Genomic DNA, 17,755 nt, shown 5'->3' with positions numbered 1-17,755 from the left:
CCTTGCCGGGGGCGGGGGGCTGGAACTAGATGAGCTTTAAGGTCCCTTCCAACCAAACCTTTCTGTGATTCTATGTTTTTGTGAAAAGAGATGTCATCAAGAGCAGTATTACATGATGCACAGTGGAATATAAAGTGATGACAAGTGTGGCAGAACGTGCTTTACAGCTAGCCTTGTTGTTTTTGCCTGAATTACAGATATTTGTCACTGTGAGTCATACCAGGGATGTAACTATGCTTTGAAATGAAGATGACACAGGAGCCACCTTCTTAATAAGGTTTATGTTCAAAACCAGATAGCTCTGATTATATTGCTGGCCAAAATTGTTGAAGAGCAGCAGGCACTGTATTTGCACAGCAGAAATAAGACAAACTCTAAATGGGAGTTTTCCCTCTGTGGTGTGCAGATACAAGTGTTTGCCCATGAACTGAACCATGCGATTTTATACATCTCTAACTGCTGAAGAAAACTCTTTCTTTTATTATTAAGGAAAATCAATTGTTGTTGTTATAAATTGTAAAGAACTTACTTTAAAGACTGCCACAGTTTTTTATCGGCGTATACAGTAGGTTAATTTACTTTGCATTCAGTTGTCATTAACTGAAGAGATGCTTGTCTGACTTTTTGAGTCAATGAAGAAATTTATGGTTGAAATCAATAGGCCAAGTACAGTGGACTAAGGTTGTGTTTATTTTTTATAAACATAACTGTGCATATAAGCAATCAATATTTAATCATCCCATAGGATAAATTTCTCAAGATAGCTATATGTTCAAGTCTTCTAGAGAGTACAGTTTTTCCCAACAATAGCCATAGAACAAATACCCTTTCATTGACCATGTAGAGGAGATGGTTGCAGACTGGTGCAATAAAACTCTGCTACACTTTTATAGTCCCCTTTCCCTGACATCAGGGAAACACATTTTGCTTTTCTGCTAGCTTAAGGGAACAAAGATTTCTAAATATTCAAAGGTAATCAATAAAAAGGAGTCCCTGTGAAGCCTTCTATGCTGTGGATTGACTGAATGTAGGTATGCTCTGCTAAATCAATTACAGGTTCGGCATATGATAATGCTAATAAATGCATCAGAAATGTGGTTTTTTCCTCAGTGCTTTAAAAATATTCACAAACAATTGGAAAACTATTGTTTCAGCTTGGTCAAAGTAAATTTCCCAAAATGAATTTCATTATTTTCTTTGTAAGGCAAAGAGCTTTGATTATAAGAATTTTTCTCCTACAAAAATTCTTTTTCAGGCAAATCCTGATTCTTTCTCGTTTTAAAGCTCTGAACACATGAATTGACATGCAGACAGATGTTTTAAAGTTGCATTTGCTGGTGCATTCTCTCTTTGAAACATTAATCTGGACTTTTTAATGTAAAAAAGGACAGCCTGGGTGTTGGGTAGAAGCTGTACAAGTGATTTAAAGGAAGTGGGTGATGTAGATTTGGCTCCTTCCCATCCAAGGGTGATGAAATAGATGTCCAGATCTCTGGAGGCAGACAGTGCTGCAGGAGCAAAGGCAGAGGGCTACGTTGTTCTTAGTGTTTTAATGCCAGCCAGTGTGTGTGACCAAGAGCTTTGGGTATCTCCAACATAGAGTCTAGCTTTGCACAGCCTCCCCAGATTCATGCTAGGAGTTCAGAATCCCCCAAGGCATTGTAGGAATCTAAATCCTGTTTTTAGGGTAAGCTGGGCATTTCAGTGTGGTGCCTCAAAATCATGCAGACCTTTCAAAATGTTGTGCTAGAAAACCCTTGGTTTTCCATCTGGTTGCATGTCTGACTCCTTATAGATCTGGCCTTCCTTTTTTTCTGTATCAGCAAGTAAATGAGCTCAGCTGTACTCAACATTTATAATACTGGTCAGCCAAGGGTCCCATTGCTGTTTCACACCAGGTCTGGGAATCAGCTCTGCACTGATGCCCCGGCTGCTAGCAGGGGTCCAGCAAGGTTGTGCCAGGCTCCAGGAGTGATGCCTCCATGCATTCATCTCACCTCCAACAGCTGGGTTTATGTTCCTAGTGGAAACAGAAGATTGAAAGCTGAAGGTGGCAAAAGCTGTGTGGATACTGATTTTCTTCGCATATTTGTTCAACAGTGGAGCTGAAAAATCAGGCAAGGGAATGCTTTGTGTCAAACCTAGTGACACTTTTGAGATGTTTGGGTTTTTTTCTGGTTTCCATGGTAAAAGTAAGAATTAGAACAGAGCTAGTGTTGATTGCAAGGCAAAAAGATGTGTGTTGCTTCCTATTGAGAAATACCAATAGCCAGTATTGGCTTAGGATGCATAATACTGAAATGAAAAATCAAATTGTGTTGTTTTCAGAATGAATAAAATAGTGGAGATTCTTTATTGCTTTTGTTTTGGTGTGTGTAGAAAAGGGCAATAGTCTGAAGCAAGAACTGAATTTGATACAAATTCATGACTACTTTTGGTAATTGTACACTTAAAACATGAAGCATTAATTATTGAAATTATTTGCTGAAGTTTCTATTTCGTTATTTTCTTATCCAGAGACAAGGTGCAAGAGGGAACATTTTACAGCAGACCACTGTAAAAAATCAGAAGTACCTCTAAGCCACAACTAGCTAACTTCAAACAACAGAAAGTCAGTATTGACTCACACAACTGCAAGCAGAGTTTTGTTAATGCAGTACCCACAAATGTAATTGGCAACCAGCATGGTGCTATAAAACATGTGCCCTAAAAAAACACTAGTGACATCTATTTAAAAAGAAAATATTTTTTAGATGTTGAAATTTAGGTAATTTTCTCCAGCTTTATGTTTCTCTGATTTTTAATTTTTTTTAAAGGGACAGACACAATCATGAAATTATTTTTGGTCGTACACTGCTCACTTTTAGGGCATAGTCAATAGTTTTAATCTTCCTTGTATTCAGCTTCATAGTTTGACTTAAAAAAAAAAAAAAAATTGTAATAATTACAAAGAATAAACAACAGTAATTACAATGGAAGTATGATCAGGAAATTTTCCTTTAAAAGACCAGCAAATTACTGCAAATGTAGTTTATTTGGATGAATTGTGGTAGGTTTAGTACTGGATTTCAGTGATTTCAGTGTATAGTTTTGTTGCATCAGCAACAAGTTTTGGAATAATAAGTATTGTGTCTTAGTAAACTCGATATTGGTGAACATGTAATGGGTAAGAACTTCAGTGCTATGACAGGTGTAGTAAGCTTAGTGGAACGTCTCATTTTAGCATCACTGCACCTGTACAGTTGTCTTGGGATGCATGGTAAATATTTAAAGTTTTTTCCTTTGTTTTCTGGAGGTAGTGTCTGTAATGAGGCAGAGTATCTGCAAGAAGTATTGCAATATCAGTCATTCTGCTGCCCAAAATCTATATGATTTCTGCTTATCTGTAAACTAGTTAAGGTAACGTTAGAGACAATGTGACACTTTCTTCTAGTGACACCTTTTTAATTAGATTAATTTCTTGGTAAGGCATATAAATAAAAGAAGCTATCGATGTTAATGTTGAAAACATTGTGCAGTCTATAAAGCACAAAAATCTATCTTCCAATTTTTTTAATAAAATAGCCTGTTTGCTCATATTGACTTTCATTGTTCCCTGAAATCCATGGGTCTTTGAAAACACAGGGATTGCTGATAATTATGCACTAAGGCCATTAGTGGCTAGCCTGTTTCTTTCTCACTCATCAACAAAAGTGTTAAGTACTTGGAAATCAAACTGCATTTCAGTTCTTCATTGTGCTCTTACTAGCTTCAAATGACACCCCAAATGACAGCTGTGAAACCTCATTGCCTCTAACAAGGAGGCAGCACCCGGCTCATGGAGTCACGGCTGTCCCAGCCTGGTGTGTGCAGTGGCTAAAAACACATCTGCCATGTAGTTGGCCAACATTATTTTAAAATCTTGGAGGGAATAGGCATTAGAAGCCAATTTACCTGGTCAGGTTTGAGTCTTGGGTGACATGGTTTAGAGTGAGGTGTACCTGCCCATGTCAGGAGGATTGGAACTAGATGATCTTAAGGTCCTTTCCAACCCTAATTATTCTATTATTCTATAGCGTGGTAAATTCAGCCTCAGTAAGCTGATGAAATGAACCAAAATGAGCAGTGATTTTTTTAAGGGAAAAAAACCCATTACTTAACAATTTGATAAGTAGGTTTTAAACATAGGTGCAGATTTGCAAAGAGGGCACTCCTAAAGATGGAAGAATTCAGTGAAATTTTGTAAATGCTGTGGCATCTGCTTGGATACTTGCGTGCTTAACACACCATCACAAATGGGGCGTATTGTCCCTCACTGTACTCAGTCTGGCGAGTGTCAGAAATTCTCCTGATCTAAATTAACATGATACTTTTCCTGCATAGAGCAAATGTCTGCATGCTGTGTGGTGCCTACGGTCTTGGGCTGCCCAAGGTTTGGTGCAGGACCTGCATGGGCAGGTGGCAGACAGTGGTGGCCTCTTCATAATGTGGGTTTGCAATCTGTGGGTTGTCTCAGGGAGGTTGGTGGTTTTGCTGTATCTCTCATCCTCCTGGGTTGTTGGAAGGTTTAAGGATGCACCCAGGGTTGCACAGGTCCGTTTGTGCTCCTGTTTATTTGTAAGGTGAATAGAACATCTGTCCCAGAAGTTCTTATATTTGCATTCTTCTTTCAATTCTAGGCTGGACAACAGCGTTGGTGGGAACAGGAAATTACAGTGAATGGAAACATTCAAAAGGGAGAATTAATTACATACAACCTAACCGAGCTGATCAAGCCAGAGGCATATGAAGTCCGTCTAACGCCCATCACCAGATTTGGGGAGGGGGACTCAACTATTCGGGTCATCAAATACAGTGGTAAGAAGATTTTTGTGTACAAGCAAATGCATTGTGTTGAATTCTGCAGAATTCGATCTTTTGTACAGGGTATGGCTGCACTGTGTGAACTGAATACCAGTGGAAATAATGCTGCAAGGGATGAGGGTAGGATTCTAGGAAGGAGGGTTCTTGGTAGAAACAAAATTTTTTCTCCACCTCTGGAAAGATTCACAGTAATGAATAAAATAATAACAATAAAAAAGATCTTAACAGCCAAAATACAAAATCCTATCAAAGTTTTTGTGAAATAAATGGAAAAATCGAACAAATTGATGTTAGTTTCATGAAAAGCTCGTTTCAAGAGTTTGTTTTTACTTTGAACACTTCGAAGGGCAGTGAGTTTTGAAGAAAAATCTACAAAACAGGTATGATTCTGAAAGTAACAAATCAGTGTTGTGATGTCATCAATATACTTTATTTTTCCCCCAGAATGAGCACTTCTTGAGATATTTTTATTTGAATGTGAATGATACATATATGTCCTGGGTTCAGCGGTAGCAGTCATTTTACTCCCTCTTAGTAGCTGGTGCAGTGCTGTGTTTTTGACTTTCAGCCTGGGAACAGTACTGATAACACCGATGTTTTTAGTTGTTGCTCAGTAATGTTTACCCCGATCAAGGACTTTTCAGTCTCATGCTTTGCCAGCGAGGAGGGGCAGGAGAAGCCAGGAGGAAGCAGAGACAGGACACCTGACGCAAACTGGCCAAAGGGGTATTCCATACCACAGCACGTCATGCCCAGTATAGAAACCCATGGGAGTTAGATTCGTTTGATTCTCCTCCCTATCGCTCTGGGAGCGGGGGGAAGAAGAAGGTGGGGAGCGAGCAAGTGGCTGCGTAGTTCTGAGTTACTGGCTGGGCTTAAACTGCAACAATATATGTAAAAAAAAGTGACTGTTTCTGGTCCTAAACAAGTGGGAAAGGGCATTTATACATCTTCCTCTAAAAGGCTGAGCTGTGATGAAGATTTGTCCACTTTAACCTAACAAGAAAAATACAGTATCCTTACATCCTTTCATTCAGTCTCCTAGCGTTACCAGGAATCAGTCCCTAGAGCTCTGAAAAATCCCTCAAAATACCTTTTTTAGGGTATTTTTTTTTAATGAATAACTGAATCACCTTTTTGTTTTTCTTCTGTGAAAAATGAATGGGCAAGAGGAGCCTTAGAGACAAGGTAGCTTTGCTAAATACACCATTGTGCAGTTTGTAATGAGAAACCTGATGTGCTTAACAGAAAGATTTATAATTGAAGAAGGGATGTGTGTGGCAGGGGGAGATAATTTTAAACACAGAACCATGAAAGTATTTTATCATCTGGGGACAGACTTTTGTAGCAGGGCCTGTAGCAATAGGACAAGGGGTAATGGCTGTAAACTGACAGGGGGAGATTTAGGTTAGATATTTGGAAGAAGCTCTTTACTGTGAGGGTGTTGAGGCACTGGCACAGGTTGCCCAGAGAAGCTGTGGCTGCCCCATCCCTGGCAGTGTTCAAGGCCAGGTTGGATGGGGCTTTGAACAACCTGGTCTAGTGGAAGGTGTCCCTGCCCATGGCAGGGGGTTGGAACTAGATGATCTTTAGGGTCCCTTCCGACACAAACCATTCTGTGATCCTATTAATTCTACCATGAGGACCCTTGCTAATCAAGTCACAGCTAGCCACATAGGTCAAATTGCTCCAGGAGCTGGATCCAACCATAATTAGTGCTATGCAGATACCTAAGAGAGCCCAAAGCAGGAAATCACATGCAGCAGAATGCCCCAAAACAGCCTACAGATGAGGAACTGCTTTCAGAAATCATTATCAAATAATTTAAAGTATCTGAAAAAATATTTTAATGTCTTTTCCATCATATGTACAGTTCTTAGTGATCAGTGATTAGCTCAGCCCTACTGAATCTCATAATAAAATATTTTTATCATTGTAATAACATAAAGGGAAAATTTACATTATGTCATCTCAAATATCAGTTCTAAAGAATGTAGTGGCACATTTCAAAAAAATGACAGATCTCTAATGATGATGATGAATCTTTACCTGTTACACAAAAGTGTTTGCCAAGTCTTTGTTTCCCAAATCTCATGAGAACAAAATCTCAATTAAAGAAACTACTTGCTTACGACATCTATGAAATTACAAATGAGGAGAATATAGCCACACTGATGCAATTCCTCCTTATTGGATTTTTGTCCAATTTGCCTACTTATTGGACCTTCATACCCTAAGAAGTTCCTGTTTTCTGACACCAGCAGTATTAGTCAGGTCTCTTTGGGGCTCCCCACATGCACATAGGAAAGACAAAGAATTTTTCCAAAGATCATCAGGAGCAGAAGCTTCATTCAGACATTTGGGATTTCTCTGCATCTATCCCAATCTCTGCATGCTGGCTGTGATAGGGACACTTGCATCCTCACCAACAGCTTGTGCTAGGCAGCCACTTCCCTCTTCTGTGGATCTTGAAATTTCTTCTATGACTTAAATAATGACCAGTGCTCCTGTAAGGATTAAAAAAACCCCTCACCATTCAGGTCACTACTGCTCTTTTTTGGTGGGGATTTTACTCTGGCAAGTCTCAGAAGGTTGATTGAGGTCTCGGCTGTGGCTTTCAACTGTGCTGAGTTTGAGGTTTTAACGAAACATTATGTGTTTTACATTTCTAGCCCCTGACTTGCAGGAAGAACATTCCCATGCGGCATAAAAGGCATATTGTGTCTACTGAAAATTTTTCTGCTACAATCTGCCATTAGCGCAGATGTGAAAAACATCCCATTTCAAATGTGCTGATGAGGTGCCAATGTAGAATCCAGCTGCCCAGGAGAGAGGAAGCTGTTGCTTCTGTGCCCCAGATGGAGAGATGCTTTTGGAGCAGTACGCAGTGCTGTTACTCTGATGCCGACAAATTCACAGTTTCAGGAATCATGACCCAGATGCTAATCACTAAGATAAACCTAAAGTGACTTCCCTTTGAAGAGGGATCCCAAAACCACTCAGGCTTTATGTGCTTAAAATAGGCATTTTTATCTTAGCGTTCGTCCAATGACTCTAGTGTCAGCAATCTAGAAGCAGACTAATTTTAAGGATGTTATAGCTTCAACTCTAAAATAATGACATAATGGACATTATTATAGTGCAATTCCAGTTCTTACAATCTGAAATGCTGGAATCTTAGAAAAGCAGTTAATGGACTAGCACGATCCATAGCAGCAGGCCTGTGTCGATGTAAGAAATGACTATAAACAATATCCAGAAAAACAAAGACATCAAGCAGATGTTTCTTAAAAGGAAAACTAAGATAATTTTTTACATTTTCTCCAATTGCATTTTTTTTTATTGTGATACCTCAGGCAAGGGGGAAAACATTTGAGTTTTAGGGTAGATATAGATTAGGAATTTGAATTAGAGGTTATATTTAGATGACCTATTAGGAAGAAATTCTTAACTGTGAGGGTGGTGAGACACTGGCACATGTTGCCCAGAGAAGCTGTGGCTGCCCCATCCCTGGCAGTGTTCAAGGCCAGGTTAGACAAGGCTTTGAGCCTCTTTAAGGTCTCTTCCAAACCAAATCATTCTGTGGTTCTGTGATTCATATTTTCAGTGGGATTTTGTGTGTGTGTGTGTGTGTGTGTGTGTGTGTGTGTGTATGTGCACCTCTGCGTGTTCAGTTTTGATCAGTACTCCAGAAGCATGCTGGCCTCTAGCAGCGTCAGCCCTTCTTCTCGTCCCACCACTTCAGGAATACTCTTTTTGGAGGACTAGGACCCAGGAACATGTCCTTTCATGTCTTGAATATCTCCAAGGATGGAGACTTCGCAATCTCTCTTGGCAACCTGTTTGGTGTTCAATCACACTTAGAGTAAAAAAATACTTTTTCCTTAGGTTCGAAATGCACCAATGTATACTGGTGCAGATTTCCATTGTAAACATTTTTTACCTTATTTTTTAAAACTTTAAGCAGGCTAATAGGATTTCACTCCATTTTTAAAGAAATACAGCCAGTGTGAAAAGCAGATTGGACATGTTTTAGAGTTGCTAAAAATCGTAGCAGTGTCTTTTACCTCCAGGGAATACATTAACTTTCACAGAGAATAGATAGGCCATGCTGTACCTAGGTTTTACTTTGGCAGCTTAAACTTGTCTTCTGTAGAAGGACAATCTTGGGTAGGTACTCCACAAAACTGATTTCTCTAGAATATAGTTATATAATGTGTAAGAATCAACAGGATGTTTCTAGTGTATTGGTTGCTTTTGCTGGTTTATTAGATAGGAGAAGGTTTCTCCTGATTTCTTCCAGGGGATGAATCACTGTCCTCTGTGACTTTAGAGACACTCCAATGACACTATTTGATGATGTGTCTGGATCTAACTTCCAGATCACTGAAGTTAAGCCACATTAATTCGACATGTCATGTCATTTTTATTGGATTACGCTCCTTTGTACATGATGCAGAGGACATCACCTTTTAAATTAACCCCCACAACTGGAGATTAACATGGAAATTGATAATATATAAAAGTAACAGCTTCCAATGTGCTAACCTGCAGGTAGCCATCTGAATGTCCAAAATAAGGAGACTATTAAAGCAGGAAAACCTCAGTGGTGAGCTCTATACAGTATATCCTTCCCTCCCAAGTGGAAGCTGTAAATACAAAATAAAAACACCGCAGTATCCAATCCCATGAATCAAAAACTTACCCATGGCACAAGCATTTCATAGGGAAATCCGTCGCCTGTCATGAATTATTCTCTCCTCTGAATGCTGAAAGGATGGGAGAAAAGAGCAATCATCACAGTAGGAGCGACATTGATAATTACAGCCAAACATCACTTGACAAATTCTTTGGTTGTTACATGTGTTACTCTGCTAGTGAACACAGTCTGCCGAGTAAATACAAACAGGGTAATTTAACTGCCAGTAATGAGTGTTTTGTAGGCTAATACAAACAGAGATGTCTCATAGTAACAGCAGATATGTCTCATAATAACATTTTAAATATTATCTCCATCACTATACATAAATCTCTGTCAGCCTATTTGAGACGAACTGGCTGTGAAGTCCCCCAAATACTCCAATTAAAACTTCAGTACTCGCTGGTTCAGATACACACCTACGTTTAAGTATTTTTAAAGTAAACTGGTGATTAAAGAAATGAGTTTAGCTCCCTTCTATGGAAAAAGCCAACAACCTGTTACTACTGTTGGTATGTAGAGTCAGCACTGCAATAGCAGGAGATAGATGATGGTACCCAGTTACTTTTTAGTCCAGCTTGCATATTTTCATGTGAGGCTTAGACACTCCGCAGATTCTGTATGAAAGAAGAGAATAGAACTGTGGTAATTATTTATTGCTATTATTCTTGTCATTATTATATTTCTATAACACTTTCCAGAAAAGTAAAATTGGTACCAAATAGGGCATAAGCGATAGGATTTTTAAGTTTGTACTAGCATACATTTCCAGTATTATCCAGTGTTACAAACAGTAAGTTAGGATGATTGCTATTATGTAAGGAAGAAAGCCTTGTCCCTGTGAAGTACCAATATTCACAGTGAAGACTGCTTTTCCTGTGCAAACCAGGTGTTTAGAGGTATGGACTCTTGATCTTGGTTAAAACTTTTAGATGCTGGTTGTAATTACAAGTAACCACTTTTCAGTGGTATAAAACATAGCAGGTGAGCATCTAGAATGGTTCTACTTACCTCTGGCTCTATGTTCTCCATACCTAGGAAAGCTTAGTTTGCAACTATTTTTTTAAAGGAGGGACATAATCTTGCAGACTCTGAAGACCACTTCACTACCAAGCAAGTATTTGTATTGGGAAGGAGCTGTGGGAAGTCTGTTTCGACGTATATGCAGTTGCACTGAACAGAAAGGAAAGCATTAAGAAAAGCCATTCAGCCCACAATTTTCTGTTGTCACCTGCACAAATACAGACCACTGAAAAGTAAAATCATCCAACAAACTGAAATTCCAGCAGGTTTTATTCTCTGCTTGTTGGAGGAACAGCAGGAAGATTAAGGGATCATCCGTCTTGGCTCTAACTAAGCTCAAGCATTTCATGACATTTTGTTCTCCTGAGATCCTCCTCCAGCAAAACCTTCCTCCCAGCATGAGCCAGGGTCAGCTGACTAGAGCAGCAATAACCCTCTGAGGTGCACAGGTTTTCCAGACATTTCAAAGTCAGCTTTGGGAATTTACTCCCTCAGTCATCCATTAATTGGCCTTTACAGCTGATATAACTTGCTACCTGTGTGTCATGCACACAGCAGCCTTTCCTTTCTGCAGTGAGAGCTAGAGCCGTTCGCATTGTCTTATAGCAGCATGCTGTATTACTTAGAGGAGTGGGCTTTCTGTTTTTTTATTTCGTTGTGGTGGGGTATTTTTCTGTATTTATAATGTTAGGTAAGTTCAGCCAAACTGCTTTAATTTGTTTTTCTGCTCTTGTCAATCAGTGTGAACTGAAGCTTGGTTGCCGAGAAGCCTTTTTTTGCTCCGCTGTGAACAATCTGAATAGTATGACTCAAGGTTACACACTGATAATAGTTTCCATAAAAACATGTATGTTTAGCTACAAATCAAGCATCAGTAAATGTAGTCCCCAGCAATTTCAGCTAATTCAAGTTCAATCACTCAAGGATTTCACCAAATTAATGTTTCTTGGAGAATGAAAGGTAATTTGTTGGTAAAAGCTATGAGGTTATCTAATATAACGTAATGACTAAGTTTTTTAAGAAGATTGCACTGGAGCAAATCACTGCTCATTTGTTTCAGAGAAAGGGAGATAAAATGGCAGAGTTGCTAATTTAGTGTTGTTTTGAAAACTTCAGATGAAATCTAAAGCTATGCAGAATCCATGACCAGGGTCACAAACCAAGAGTTTATATCTAGTAATATCGTATGAGAAGAGCAGCAAGAAAACATGGAGTAACATTCATACTGATATCTGGCGTTGCCAGATGAACCCATTATTTGGAGATAAAATTTTATTTCCAACTTTATATTAATAACATTCAATTCCAGCTGTGAGCTTAGCACCCTTCTGTTTCTCACATGCGCGCGGGCTTAGAGCAGAAGGGCCACTTCCTAAGTCACCCATCCTCAAATTTAGCCTTCTGCAAACAGGTAGCACAGAACTGCAGACTTATTTCTTATTCAAACCCAATTTCCAGTTTTTAGCTTGTACAGGTTACTCTGGACTTAAACCTGGGTTGTCATTCCTATGGTAAGGTATCTGTAGGCACTATGGAGGTTTGACTTTAGTTCTGTTTCAGCCTGTTGAGGTGTTAAGTAGATAAACTTCAGTATTAAAGAATTATGGATGTAGAGGGGTTTGTGAGTGGCTCCTCACGCAAGCATGGGGTGTGATGGAACTGCTGGCAGTTTTTTAGGACAGCACACTTCACCTTCCTTTGTCATAGTCTTAAATTTTTTTAACATATCGCCTCCATAGAAGAGGATTTATGTGCCAGAAGACTCAGTTTTTCCTTGGTTGTGTCTCTCAGACTAATGAGATCAAACCTCTTCTCACAAACTTGCTGTGCTTATTTTTTCTGCTGTTTAAAAGTAAAATTGGCATTTCTAAGAAGAATTCAAGTGCTGTCTGTTTCTTAAGACTTGTGTGTACACAGACATCTTACACTGAGGAGTAGTACTATTTATTGAGTAGAAGGGTAATTCATTATGTGAAGTATTCTAGAACAATGCTAAAATGAAATTTTAAATGCTGAGCAAGGTCCAGCACAGACCTCTGCTTATGGTGAGTTCATCCCCTCTGTAGCTTTTGTTGGATTTCTGTACAAAGGCATTACCCTGGAGTTTTGCTATCCAGTCATCCCCATCTTTACAATATCTGCACCAATAATCTAGATTTGATGCTTAATTCCAGCATCTTGTTCCCCAAACTGCAGGTACTAGTGATGGAGCATACAAATCATGGATGGGAGAGGCTAGTGTTTCTCACTAAAACTTTTGCTTTGGATTGACATGGAGCCAGAAAATCTGCTCAGAAAGGAACTTTTCATTTTTGCTGGCTGTCTCAGTGTAGGAGCTACAATCAAGGTCGTAAAGGGGAGGGGAAAATGGGAAATTTAGGACAGTCTGAGTATTGATAAGTTAGAATTTCTTCTTTGTGCTAATTTTATTTTTGCTCTGTCTTCCAGCTCCAGTAAATCCGCATTTACGTAAGTATTTATCTTTTTAGTTTTATGTGTATGAAGAACTGTCCTTGCATCCATTGTTCCTCACAGTTAAAAAATAAATTATAAGTATTTTACTTTCAGTCACAGCCCATAGATTGCAGAGACCACCTTAGTTTTTGTGTGTGAGCTGGGCTGGTGGTTGAAGGTGTCTTTCGTCTTATTCCTCCAAGGTGCTAAAGAAGGAGTAAATGGAGGATGGAAAAATCATAGCTCTAGCTCATCATTCCTTCTCACTACCCCGAACAGTTCATCTAAACAGTCCAGCTAGAGAAGAGAAGGCTCAGGGGATACCTTAGAACAGCCTTCCAGTACCTCAAGGTGCCAACAAGAAAGTTGAAGAGAGACTTTTGACAAGGACTTGTAGTGACAGGACAAGGGGGAATTGTTCTAAGCTGAAAGAGGGGAGATTTAGATTAGCTATTAGGAAAAAAGTCTTTACTATGAGGGCAGTGAGACATTGGAAAAGGTTGCCCAGAGAAGCTGTGACTGCCCCATCCCTGGCAGTGTTCAAGGCCAGGTTGGACGGGGTTTTGAGCAATCTGGTCTAGTGGAAGGTGTCCCTGCTCATGGCAGGAGGTTGGAACTAGATGAGCTTTTAAGGTCCCTTCCAACCCAAACCATTCTATAGTCCTGTGATTCTATGATTCTATAAAAGAAAATACTAACACTCTAAAAGTAACCTCCATTTATGGGCATTGCAGCTCAGAATGTACAGGCGATGCCATGGTTTAGACATGGGAGTAGTTAAATACCTGAAAGACCTATTGTGTAGGAACTGTGCCTGCACCTCAACAGGTATGGTAGAAATCTTGAAGTCTATGAAATTTTCTGACCTCATTTATCTTTGCATGAGAATTACATTTGTAGTTCTCGAGTTATTATGCTGCTTCAAAGGGTAGTCAGAAGCTCATCTGCAGCTTTAAAAAAAAGACTTTTTTCATGCAGTGCATGTGGGAATCATGGACCTCATTTACACAGTGAAATGTGGAGACCAACAGTGTAACTCGGGTGTGAAAGTGTTCAGACAAATTCACAGGAGGCAGCTCTACGGGCATGATTGAAATTGCAAGCGGACTATGTTTTCGCTAATGTGCTGGTGCTCAGGCACAGAGATGTGGGTAGATATAGGAGAGGGTTGATTCAGATTAGATATCAGGAAGAAGCTCTTCACTGTGAGTGCGGTGAGGCGCTGGCACAGGGTGCCCAGAGAAGCTGTGGCTGCCCCATCCCTGGCAGTGTTCAAGGCCAGGTTGGACGGGGCTTGGAGCAACCTGGTCTAGTGGAAGGGGTCCCTACCCATGGCAGGGGAGGGGTGGGACTAGATGGTCTTTAAGGTCTCTTTCAACCCAAACTATGCTATATCCTATGATCCTATGTGCAGGGCACAAAGGACTTTAACGGATTTGTTCTTACACTTTTCCATGGGCAAATTCCCACAAATGTCACAAACAGGAGGCTTGGTCCGAGCTTTGTCGTGTCCCAGTAAAACTACTCTGTTCCTAACAGTCCCCACATCTATCTCCTTCATCTTTTTCTTCCACATCACAGCAAATGCTTGATTTTGTGTCGCAACATTCTGACATTCCTCTTACTTTTAATAACACATGCAAAAAATATTCCTGTGCAGGGAATGGGGTTCAGTCTGCCATTATTGTTGCTGTCATGCAGCCATAATCAGGCAGAAAAGTAGTGCTGGGCTGTACCAGCAGCCTCCATCTCCAACTCTCACACACAGTGGCTAAGCCTTTCTGTAAATTTTAAATTATTTGTGGAAGATTTTGTGCAATGCATTAATAATTAATCAGGAGTTAGTTCAAAGCTCTCAGGAGCTGAAGGAACCGCTCCCATTGACTTAAATGAGCAGTACATGGGACTTAGCTAATTAATATATTAAATATATACTCTGTGATATCAAGAATAAAATGCATTGCAATCCTAAGTGCTTCACAGTGTAGTAGCCCTCTGTGATTTTAAGATCTGAAACTGTCTCATTTTCAAAATCTCTCTATAGCTCTACTAGGCACGTGGTAGAGTGCAGGTGGCATCCAAATGTTCCTTGCAATAGGGAGTGTGTTAGGCATCAAGTGAGGGAGGGTATCTCCACCAACCTGTCCACCGTTTCCTTCATATGCTTTCTAGGTCTGCCTCTCTCCGCACAGGTGGTGATGGGAAGGTTGCCCGGCAGAACTATAGGGTGCCCAGTATAACTTCTTTCAGATGACCAAATAGATGGTGAAATTTTGGTTTGCTTTTTTCCCCCCAACAATTCTTTGAATGAAATCCGTTGACAGGGAAGAAATCTTGATCTGCAAATGGGTTCAAATCTGTAAGCTGGAGAAGAGAAATTCTGTCTCCCGTAACAAATTCAATCTCATTATTGTCCGTGCTTTCTACAAAAGTTTTAGTGCCTTTTTTAAACCTGTTGGGTTCAGTTCTGATATTATCTACGCCTTTGTGAATGAAGAGCTGTTTTCAACTGAGCACAGGGTGCCTGCTTGCAAACTGAAATCTTGTTCTTCAATTCTGGAATAATCACATCACATAAAAGCTTTCTTTTTATGAAATTTCTGCAATACTTAAGCAAGTAGCATCAAATGACGTAAACACTGAGATGTAGCCTCAGATCTACATTTTGTTTTGTAACATATAGTGTAAACCATAGGGATTTCATATGAGTTAGTGCAACTAGATGTTACACCTGAATAATGGAAGAGATTAGATGTTATAGAGTTATATTCAACTTGAACTTTATGGAAATAGATGACAAAAATTCATACTACAATGAAGACCATTTTGCCTTGAGAAGAGTTTCAGATTTTGCCCTAATTGGGACAAATAAATTATTAATAACCTGAATCTACTTCAAAGCTGGCATCTGTTTTAACTAAAATTGACCACTGTCTTTAATATTAATTAGCACTGTTGTTAGTGCTTTCAACAAACCGTAGTGGTCTGAGCAATGTCACGAGCTGGAACACCCATGTATGCTTAGGCAAGGGCTGGCTGTTCCTCCTGCACTCAGTGTGCCCCATTTATGAACAGGTCAAGGCCATCCAGATCTATTTAAGTTCTCCTACTTCTTGCATAAGAAATGTACTGAGCTAATTTTGGGGAACTATTTCTGATTTTTGTTCTTTTGTCATTTTTTTAAGAAGTGTTCAGTGCCAAGAATATTTAACACTAAACTTTTCCAATGTATAACAAATTGAGAAGTCCTATATGATGTGTTTTCCTATTAAATGAATTACAAACCTTTACTTTGCTTTTTTCATCTGGCCTGAATATTTTTAATTTTTTTTTTTTCACTCGAAGAAAACTTTTGTTCTGCTGATATGGAATTTCTTAATGAAGCTCTGAGGGCATGGTGTGACATGCAAATGCAGTATTTAAGTTACAGGAGGGGCAGTGTTAGAAACTGCTGAATGGCTGAAAATGCTTTGTGTTAATTCACTTTGATGCAGGACTGGGTCTGGTAGACAGAACTTTTCTTCTTAAGTTACTGTTTTGCCCTTTAATTTGATCACACTGTGTAGATGTAGCACCATTTTTGCTATAGGAAGGACTTGCATAATTGGAGGTGGAAGCCAAATGCACAAAATACAGTATAAACCAAGTGAATTTGGAGCTCAAGTCATGTAAAAGATATTCTTGGAGATGAGAGGCACAGCTGGCATTTTGTTCGGAGTGCTTTATTCGAGTCCTTTTGTCTTTCAAGAGCTTTGTCAGGGTCTTTGCATTCTCTTCCTGGTCTTTGGGATAAAGACGGAGATGTCAGTCTGCATCTATTCACTTGCTTCTCTCTTGAAGCATTTTGGATGTAATCTTCCCGTGTGTATTCCTTATGGCCTTGTTCTTTGATTTGCTTGTATCTCAGGAAGAACCACAATCAGGTCTCTGCTTGCATTTCTTCTCTGCAATGCAGAGGATGGTGCTTACACACTGAATGATTGTCTATATTGCCAATTCTTCATCATTCAAAATTCAGGATTCAGAAGACCTTGCTTCCAGAACCGAACCAAAGTGCAAGGTCTGAAATTGGCATCCCATCGTGCCAATGGTTGTCAGTTATGTTTGCCAGTTAAGGAACTGTGCTTAAGGAAATGAATTCTCCTGGTGTATCTAATAAAGTTGATGGATTTACTGAGAAAACAGGTCAATTTGCCTGAGGTGCTAATAGCCAAGGAAGTTTCTGTGGACTGCAGTTTTGTGTCAGATGGATTTTATAGAATGGTGGTTTATGCTGATTGTTGTGGAGAGGGTACAGTTTGTGTTGCTCTTTGGACAGGCAGAAGCAGAATGAGGAAGACTTGGAAATCACTCCTATTTCACCTTGTGGTTCAGAATGAATTTTTCAAGCCTGCTTTTTGAGTCTGCAGTATTACCTGATTTTAAATAAGCTTCAGACTGACATCCTTGCTAAGCAGTACATATCCAAGCTAAGCTCCAGGTCCTTCTGTTTTCATTGATTTACAGTGAAGCTCCAGTGGCTTAAGTGGATTTATAGTTCACCAAAACCCCAAAACTGCAAACGTTTATATGCCTTCTCAATTTAGCCATGATGCCTGCTGTTCCTCATAACAATGAATATAAATTGCACCCCTATAAAGAAGGCTGTAGCTGACACAATATCCAGAGAGCTTCATTCTCCCTGGAGAAGAGAGATTTGCTTGTTTTCTCAGATAAATCAATTGACTTTGCTGGAAG

General features: G+C 39.6%; 1 protein-coding gene across 1 annotated transcript in view; it reads left to right on the top strand.

The window, feature by feature from the left end:
- Positions 1-4,658: 4,658 nt before the first annotated feature.
- LOC104408154 (MAM domain-containing glycosylphosphatidylinositol anchor protein 2-like) overlaps positions 4,659-17,755 on the top strand; it is a gene marked incomplete at its 5' end in the record, with an annotated part of 30,344 nt that continues 17,247 nt past the window's right edge. The window contains one exon of the mRNA XM_010017653.1: positions 4,659-4,836. Within this exon, the coding sequence (XP_010015955.1) occupies positions 4,659-4,836 (178 nt within the window). The remainder of the gene's footprint in view (positions 4,837-17,755) is intronic.

The sequence above is a fragment of the Nestor notabilis genome, unplaced genomic scaffold (genome assembly GCF_000696875.1).
Source record: "Nestor notabilis isolate BGI_N333 unplaced genomic scaffold, ASM69687v1 scaffold3177, whole genome shotgun sequence".
Lineage (NCBI taxonomy): Eukaryota > Metazoa > Chordata > Aves > Psittaciformes > Psittacidae > Nestor > Nestor notabilis.
Note: the sequence above shows the minus strand (reverse complement) of the source record. Positions and strands in the feature narration are given on the sequence as shown.